Source organism: Artibeus jamaicensis, unplaced genomic scaffold (assembly GCF_021234435.1).
Source record: "Artibeus jamaicensis isolate MK-2021 breed Jamaican fruit bat unplaced genomic scaffold, CSHL_Jam_final contig_240, whole genome shotgun sequence".
Taxonomy (NCBI): Eukaryota; Metazoa; Chordata; class Mammalia; order Chiroptera; family Phyllostomidae; genus Artibeus; species Artibeus jamaicensis.
In genome coordinates, this window is record NW_026521506.1 from 16,760,343 (window position 1) to 16,769,819 (window position 9,477).

At 41.3% G+C, this 9,477-nt stretch overlaps 1 protein-coding gene across 1 annotated transcript; it reads left to right on the forward strand.

The window, feature by feature from the left end:
* The first annotated feature begins 394 nt into the window (after nucleotides 1–394).
* LOC128626930 (ubiquitin-conjugating enzyme E2 W-like) lies at nucleotides 395–706 on the forward strand. Its single transcript, XM_053662393.1, has one exon. It carries the CDS (start codon nucleotides 395–397, stop codon nucleotides 704–706), a length of 312 nt encoding a protein of 103 aa, XP_053518368.1.
* The last annotated feature ends 8,771 nt before the right edge of the window (nucleotides 707–9,477 follow it).

A 9,477-nucleotide genomic window follows, 5' to 3' on the forward strand; every position in this document is an offset into this window, starting at 1 on the left:
GCCATCAAGGTGGAGCCCTCATAAATGGTTTTAGTGCCCTTATAAATGAGGCCCCAGAGAGCTCTCTCACTCCTTCCACCATGTGAAGTTACAGCAAAAAGATGGCCTTCTATGAACCATGAAGCAGGTTCTCACTGGACAGGGAATCTGCCATCACCTTGATCTTGAGTTTCCTAGCCTCCAGAACTGTGAGAAATAAATATTTATTGTTTACAAGCCACCAAGTCTCTAATGTTTTGTTACAGTAGCCAAAATAGAATAAGACAGAGGTCACTGCCCCCATGAAAAAGTCACAACCCCCCTTGGCAGAGGTGGTTCCATCATAGTATCAATGCAGAAGTGACTGTAGAAAAAAAAAAAACTGTTGGCTTTGCAAAATGACCCACCTTTCAGGATGACTTTGAATGAAAAGAGTGGTCAAACTTTAATTACACGGTGGATTGTATATATGGAAGGTGCCTCAGGGACCTTAGATAAAGGAGGACATTTTCAACTTCCATTTAAGGTTAGTAGCCAATATCTTTTTTACTCTCTTCAGGTCATGTTTATTGGTGAAAACATCTCCATTTATTTTCATGTTTATAGCAATGGTCATATCTGTTTATCCATTCTAACAAAAGACTGGTCCCCAGTGCTCTCAGTACAATCAATTTGTCTTAGTATTATCAGCATACTTTACAGCTGCAAAGACACAACTACTAGCTAATTCTTTTTTAACAAATGTAACAAGAATCCAAAGAAAACAAAATGGTGGTATCATAGTGATATGTGTTGATGCCAATATTATCATACTCCTAAAAGAAGATAGTCCTGCTGAAAAAAATGATCATCCAGTATTTGAACTTTAACCTTTGACTGGAAGTGACCTGTACACAATGAGGAATACTTCCTTCTTCTGTGCATTCTGGGTGCATGTTGATTGCTGGTACAGTCCAGGAAATAGACATGCTTTTATTAATCAAACAGTATTAATGAAGGTGTCAGAAAATGTCAAATATAATATTATTTTTAAATTTTTAAGCTTTTGGAACAGTTCCAGGTCCTCATGTATTACGCACGAAAAACGACTTCCTTGGTAGTTTCGGGATATTCAGTGTCAGCAATGGCCATCGTAACAAAAAACATTTTCATCAACTCCTGCCACCTGATGATTAATGCATGATAGGGCCTATGACATGAATTTACTAGTTGTAATGGGATTGAATTAAAGCGAGGGATCCAACATTACTGTACTTTGAAAGTCACCCCAACTCATTTCTATTTGGATTCTATGGACTGTGATCTAAGTTAACAGCACAAATTAATATGCATCTTGAAAGGACTGCAATGCACATTGCATATTTATTGGATTGTTTATATCTGCTGTCAAATTGTTTTAACATGGAAAGTTTTCAAGTAACATTGGCAGAGAAGTACAATATGTTACCCCTATGGTGAAAATAATTGCATTTGTATATAGTCCCTCAATCTCTGAAGTTAAGATATGAGTAATATAAAATATGAATGGTTTAATCAAGGCTTTATTTTGGAACAAAAAAAAATAGCAGTAATGAGAATTCCAGCCAAGAGGAAGATGTAGGTAGAAATGCTTTGCTTCCTTGCACAACCAAAAGTAGAAAAACAACCAATCTAAAAACAATATACAACCAAAAGTGTCAGAAAATCAAACTGCATGGAACTCTGACAACAAAAAACTAAGGTACATTTACATGATGGATATGCAGCAGAAAGTAAGAAGGCACTCCTACCTTTTGCAACAGCATGGATGGAACTGGAAAACATTATTTTAAGTGAAATAATCCAGTCGGTGAGAGACAAATACCATATGATCTCACCTATAAGTGGAACCTAATCAACAAAACAAACAAGCAAGCAAAATATAACCAGAGACATTGAAATAAAGAACAAGCTGACAGTAACCAGAGGGGAAGTGGGAGGGGATAATGGGGGCAAAGGGATAAGGGTTGTCAAGGAACGTGTATAAAGGACACATGGACAAAGCCAAGGGGGGTTGGGATCAGGGGAGGGAGGAAGGGATGGCTGGAGTGGGGGGAGAGGTAAAGGGTAAATGGAGACAATTGTACTTGAACAATAATAAAGAAAATGAAGGACTTCCGCCAAGATGGAGGTTTAGGTGGATGTGCTGTGCCTCCTCATACAACCAAGTTTAGGGACAACTAAATATTAGCATCAGAAAACATAACCAGAACACGGAAAACTGAACTTTTCGGAAGTCCGCTAACAACAAATTCTTCAGCCCGACCGGTAAGGGGCGAAACCGGCGTCGGGTGAGGAGTTACAAAGGAGGGCTCGGTCGGACCCGGGCGCGGAATCCAGACGCGCAAATCCAGTCGCACGGGTTCCAAACCTAGGATTGGACCTAGTGAGCGACCGAGCAACCCACCGGGTGAGCGACTGCAGAGGAGACAGTGGGGAGGCGGTGCAGCGAGTTGACTGTGGTTGCCTAATTACGCGCGAGTGAGGGAGTGAGCGGTTGGACCGGCGGCGGCGGCGATAGACGGCGGCAAGAGGGCGCCGCCATTTCCCCGCTCTGACCACGCCCCCACATACAGCGTCACAACCCAGCGACCTGGGACTCCAAGGCGCCGCTTCTCACACTTAAAGGGCCAAAACAGACCAAAAATGTCCCAGGGAGAACTCAAAGCCCCAGAGATAAATCTAAGTGACGAAGAAATAGCAAAACTCTCAGACGCACAGTTTAAAACACTGGTCATCAGCTTCCTCACAGATCTGGTGGATTATAGCCACAAATTAGAGAAACATATGAAGGCTAAATTAAGGGAAATGAATGGAATTCCACAGGAAACCCATAGAGACGAAAAGGAAACTGAGACTCAAATCAATGGAGTGGACCAGAAGAAAGAAAATAATGGCCAAACAGAAAAGAGTCAAGGAGCAAGAATTCAAAGAAATGAGGAGAGTCTTAGGAACCTCAGGACATCTTTAAACGCTCCAATATCCGAATTATAGGGGTACCAGAAGGGGGAAAGACACAACAACCAGTGGAAAAACTATTTGAACAAATAATAAAAGAAAATTTCCCTAATCTGGCAAAGGAAATAGACTTCCAAGAAATCCAAGAAGCCCAGAGAGTACCAAAAAAGTTGGACTCAAGAAGAAACACACCAAGGCATATCATAATTACATTAGCCAAAATTAAAATGAAGGAGAGAATCCTGGAAGCAGCAAGAGCTAAGGGGACAATCACCTACAAAGGAGTCCCCATCAGGCTGTCAGCAGATTTCTCAAAAGAGACCTTACAGGCAAGAAGGGGCTGGAAAGAAATATTCCAAGTCATGAAATCTAAAGACCTACAACCAAGATTGCTCTACCCAGCAAAACTTTCATTTAGAACGGAAGGACAGATAAGGTGCTTCTCAGATAAGACCAAATTCAAGGAGTTCATCATCACCAAGCCCTTATTATATGAAATGTTAAAGGGACTTATCGAAGAAAAAGAAGTTAAAGAAACATGAACAGTGAAAGGACAACAAACTCACAGTTATTAACAACCACACCTAAAACAAAAGCAAACTAAAAGGACAGCTAGATCAGGAGTGGAAACATAGAAATGAAGATCTCAAAGAGGGTTAGCAACAGGGGAGTGGGAGGAGGAGATGGGGGGAGAAGGTACAGAAAACAAGTAGCATAGACAGTAGATAGAAAATAGATGGGGGGGGCAAGAATAGTATGGGAAATATAGAACCTATAGGACTTGAGACACATGGACATAAACTAAAGGGGGGTAATGGTGGGGTTGGGGGGGGCAGGGTGGAGGGGAATGAAGGGGGGAATAGAACAACTGTAACAGCATAATCAATTCAAAAAAATAAATTAATTAAAAAAAAAGAAAATGAAAGAAAGACAAAACAAGCAAACAAACAAAAAAGAAACATTCACCCAGACCAGTAGGAGGGGCAGAGACAGGAGACCAGCAGTTGAGTGAAAAGAATGCATTGCAAGGCAGCAGACTGGGTGAGTGTGGTGGGGCTGGCTGAATGGGAAACTAAAGACTCAAAGCCAGCTGTAAACTACTGCAGGGGTTGCCAAGGCAGGAGAAACTCCCAGGCTCACATAAGAGTTTGTTGGACTTCCAGCCAAGATGGAGGCGTAGGTGGAAACACTGTGCCTCCTCGCACAACCAAGTTTAAAAACAACAAAGTTTTAGTAACAAAAACACAATCAAAACACAGAGAATGAACTGTACAGAAGTCCAACAACAACAAACCAATCAGCCAGACTGGTAAGAGGGGCAGAGTCAGCGGATCTCAGACCTGTGTCATGCAGAAAAAAGAAGCTGGATGGACCCAGGTGCATGGGTGGCGGTTGGCAGACCCCAGGCATGGGGTGGCAATGAGCGGACCCATTGGGGGCGCAAGGCAGCTGGCTGACCGTGGCCACACATTCAAGTGCAGATAAACAAGGCCAAGGAGTGAGCAGTGAGACAGACTGTGCAGGCTAGGGTGGCAGTGACGGGAACTAAAGCCTAAAAGCACCAATTGGAAAAACTTTCGGGGTTGAGGTTCCAGGAGAAGCTCCCAGGCTCACAGAAAGTTTCTTGGAGACACCCACAGGGTCCTGGAGAGTGCACAGGCCCACACACGCGGGAGCCGGCACCGGGGGCGGGGGGCGGTTTGCTTGAGAGAAGCAGCAGAGGGGACCGAAATCTGAAAGAGAGCAGAACAAATTCCATTGTCCCTCTCTGATGCCACCCCAACATACAGCATCACAACTCAACGAGTGGGTTGCCCCACCCTGGTGAACACCTAAGGATCTGGCCCTCAGACATAACAGGGGCGAACAGAGCAAAACATTATGGCTCAAGAACAGCTCAAAGCCCCAGAGCCCATAACTCTAAGCGACCAAGAAATAGCAAAACTTTCAGATGCACAGTTCAAAACACTGGTGATCAGGATGCTCACAGAACTGGTTGATTTTAGTCACAAATTAGAGAAACAAATGAAGGCTAAACTAATTGAAATGAAGGGAAATGCACAGGAAACCAATAGTTATGAAAAGGAAACTGGGACTCAAATCAAGGGAGTGGACTACAAAAAAGATAAAAATGACCACACAGAAAAGGATGAAGAAACAAGAATTTTAAAAAAATGAGGAGAGGCTTAGGAACCTCCAGGACATCTTTAAATGTTCCAACATCCAAATTATAGGGGTACCAGAAGGGGAAGAGGAACAGCCATGAGTGGAAAAGTTATTTGAACAAATAATAAAGGAGAACTTCCCCAATCTAGCAAAGGAAATAGACCTGCATGAATTCCAGGAAGCTCATAGAGTCCCAAAGAAGTTGGACCCAAGAAGGAACACACCAAGGCACATCATAATTACATTAGCCAAGATTAAAATGAAGGAGAGAATTCTAGAAGCAGCAAGAGATAAGAGGACAGTCACCTACTAAGGAGTTCCCATCAGACTATCAGCTGATTTCTCTAAAGAAACCTTGCAGGCAAGAAGGAGCTGGAAAGAAGTATTCTAAGTCATGAAAGGCAAGGACCTACATCCAAGATTGCTCTATCCAGCAAAGTTATCATTTAGAATGAAGGGCAGATAAAGTGCTTTCCAGATAAGGTCTAGTAAAAGGAGTTCATCATCACCAAGCCCATATTATATGAAATGCTAAAGGGACTTAGCTAAGAAAAAGAAGATGGAAAACTATGAACAGTAAAATGACAACAAAGTCACAACTATTTATAACTGAACCTAAAAAAGTGAAAACAAAAATTAAGCAAACAAGTAGAACAGGAACAGAACTAGAGAAATGAAGATCGCGTGGAGGGTTTTCAGTGGGGAGAGGGAAGGGAAGAATAGGGGGAAGGTACTGGGAATAAGAAGCATAATTTGTAGGCACAAAATAGACAAGGAGAGGTTAAGAATAGTATAGGAAACAGAGAAGTCAAAGAACTTATATGTACAGTCCATGGACATGAACTTAGTGGGGGGGGGAATGCTGGAGGGTTAGGGGGGTACATGGTGGAGGAGGGATAAAGGGAAGAAAAGAATTGGGAAAACTGTAACAGTATAATCAATTAATTTATTTTAAAAATAAATATAACCAAAAATGGCAGTGATGATTAAACAGCTGCAATCATAATTTGGGTTTGTTATTTGTACACTAGTAATTTTTTCAAGTAGATTACACTCATACTTTCTGCTAGCCATCAGCATGAGCTAACGGTATTTATTTATTTATGCTTGAAAAATCTATAAACACTTTTGTTTGCAATTGTTCTTTGTTAAGTTTCAACTCAAGTTTGAATGTTACAATACTTTAATGGGAAAAGTTTTGTCACTTTTTTCTTGTAGATTTTCTTTACTTGTATCATCTTGTCCTTCAATACTGTACCCTAAAATAAGAAATATATTTTTGACTGAAGCTTAATGTGTAAAAAAAGAAAGAGCCTTGGCTGGTGTAGCTCAGTGGATTGAGCATGGGCCTGTGAACTAAAAAAAGAAAGAAAGTTACTACTCTTTTCCAATTTCCAGAACTAAATTTTCAGACCCCAGAACCCATAAAATGAAGGAGAGGCCAGGTCCCCATAAGGAAGGACCCTGCAACAATATGACAAGTATATCTGGCAGTAATTTCTCAATTCCTTCTATAAAAGGATCTATGACTCTTTACTCAAATATCTGGGGAAAGAGGAATACCCAGAACTTTGGGGTCTATTGGAACCAGGAAGTAAGTAGACACTGATGCCCAGGAGTTCAACTGTGGCTACCCTGTTAGAGATGGGTTTACAAGTACCAGGTAATAATAAGGAAATAAGGAATTGGCTTTGATCTGTTCTCACAGTAGGTTCAGTAGTCATATCCATGACTCCCAGATGAATACTTAGAATGAATATATTAGCAGTTAGCAGAATTTATATATCAGTTCCTTGATCTATAAAGTAAGAGCTATTGTAATAGGAAAGGCCCCATGGAAGCCTCTGAAACTTTTCTCCCCCAAAGAACCCTCCAATGGCCATGACATTAAATTAAAAAAAAAAAAACAATATCACAACCCTGGATGTGAGGACAATAAAGGTTAGCATCACCCTCAAAACATTAAATGATGCAAGAATCATGGTCCTCATTATATTTCCATTTAGTCAGTCTGACATCTGCCCAGTAATCATCCCAACTACATTTACCAAGCTGAATGTGGTATCTTTACTAGAGCAGATTAACACAGCCTCTGGTAGGTGGTAGGTGAGTACAGATTTGAACAAATATATTATTTACATACCCATCAGGAAAGAAATAAAAAATAGGTTCCATTCACATGAGAGAGACACAAATATATATTCATTCTTAACCCAGGACTATGTTATTTCTCCTCTCTCTCATCATATAGCACAAAGGAACCTAAATCATCTGGATAGTTCATAGAATATCATATTGGTCCACCATACTGATAGAATCATATTAACTGGACCAGATGAACAAGAAGCAAAAATACCTTGGATGCCATGATAAGACATATGCATTCTACAGAGTTAGAGAATACTCTACAAAGATTCAGGGTTAAGTGACATGAGTTACATTTTTAGAGAACTAGGGTCTGAGGAATGCCAGGGCACTTGCTCCAAAGTGATGGACAAATTGTTGCACTTTGAACCTCCTAACTTTAAGGAAGAGAATTAAAGTAGGCCTCCTTAAGTTCAGAGGCAACATGTGCTGCTCTTGGGAATGGTGCACTAGTCCATTTAATGAATGACATGGAAGGCTACTAGTTTTGAAAGGGCCCAGAGCAAGAAAGGGTTCTGTAGTAAGTACAAACTATAGTAAATGCAATACTGCCACTTGGGTCATCTGATTCAGAAAGAGCCATGATACTAGAGGTATCTGTAGTAAAAAAATAAATAAAAAAAGAAAGAAAGAAAGAAAGAAAGAAAGAAAGAAAGAAAGAAAGAAAGAAAGAAAGAAAGAAAGAAAGAAAGAAAAGAAAGACAAATGCTCAGTGGTCTCTGACCAGCCCAAATAGGAACAGTATGATAAGACCCTTAGGGTTCTGGAGTAAGGATATGACATTTGGAAGCAGAGAACTATATACCATTTGAAAAAGATCTCCTGGCATGCTACTGAGTCCTGCTACAGATTTAGCACCTGAACTTGGTACACCACGTGACCATGTTCCCAGAACTGCCCATCATGAGCTGGGTTCTGTGTGTTTTATGCAGTTATAAGGTTGGGCAGGCCCAAAATAATTTAATTGTAAGATAAAGTGGTACATCAGCAGGACTGAACTCAAGCAGGTCCAGGGGGCACAAGTAAGCAGTAGGAGCAGGTGGTCCAGACACCTCTATCACCTACCAATGTTTCACTGGTGGCTCTCACTCAACTAACACCTATGGGCACATGGAAGGGTAACCATCCCTTATGATTTACTGACATAAAAGGAAAGACCTCAAACATTTCATGGATGGGGTCCGACTTGGTGTTTGGGTACAAACTGAAAATGTGCAGCTGCTTTCCTATGGCCCCTCTCAAAGATACCCTTGAAAGATAGTGGTAGAACTTTTGGTGGTGCATTTAGTCATCCACTTTGTGTGGAAAAAGTGTCCTCAGGTTCTAATATGGATTCATGGGCAACAGTAAATGGCTTGCTTGGTTGGTCAAGGGCTTAAAAAGGAAACATGGAAAGATTGGGGTCAAGGAGGCCTGAGGTAGAGGCATGTGGGTAGACTTGGGGGAATAGAGAAAAAGTGAAGGTGTTTGCTTTTTTGCATTAATACCCACCAGAGATCATACACTACAGAAGTGTCATTAAACCACCAAGAAAACAGGATGGCCTGGACAGGTGATATCAGCTAGTTTGTCCTCTCCCATCCCAGTGCTTAGACAATGGAGTAGCCACAATGGCAGAGATGAAGGCTTTACATTGGCCCAACAGCATGGGCTTCCTCTTATCAAGATTCATCTACGTATTGCTGTGACTAAATGTCTAAGCTTCCAGCAACAGAGACCAACACCAAGTCCCTAGTATGGCACTGGCCCTTGAGGATATCAACAAAACACTTGGTGTCAAAATGACTATATTCAACCCTTTCCCTTTGTTTCAGGGGTTCATTCTGACAGAGAGATGTCTATGCCAAGTGTTGATTTGCCTTTACTGCCCACAAGGACTCAGCCACCACCACTATTTGATAGGTCAGAATATCTGACCTGTCAATATTCCTAGTCCCAAACTCACAGTTCAGCATGTCACTTCTCTCATGATGGGAAGTGAGGGAAACATAAAAGCAGCAGTATTTACTTCAATATATGTCCCTCCACCTGAAAACTGGGGGAATAAGGAATAAGTAACCTGCTTGTCTTGGGTTAAGTTCCCCCAGAAACAGCTGCTGAAATAAGGTTTCATGTACATGTAATTAATTTAAGGAAGTGCTCCCAGGAGAACCTGAGATATGGGAGGAAGCAGGACAGGAAAGGGAAGAAGCTAAGCAATTGTGTAATTTC

What these genes read in the sequence shown, in the direction of transcription:
- LOC128626930 (XM_053662393.1), top strand. Translation starts at nt 395, where the DNA reads ATGACTTTGAATGAAAAGAGTGGTCAAACTTTAATTACACGGTGGATT.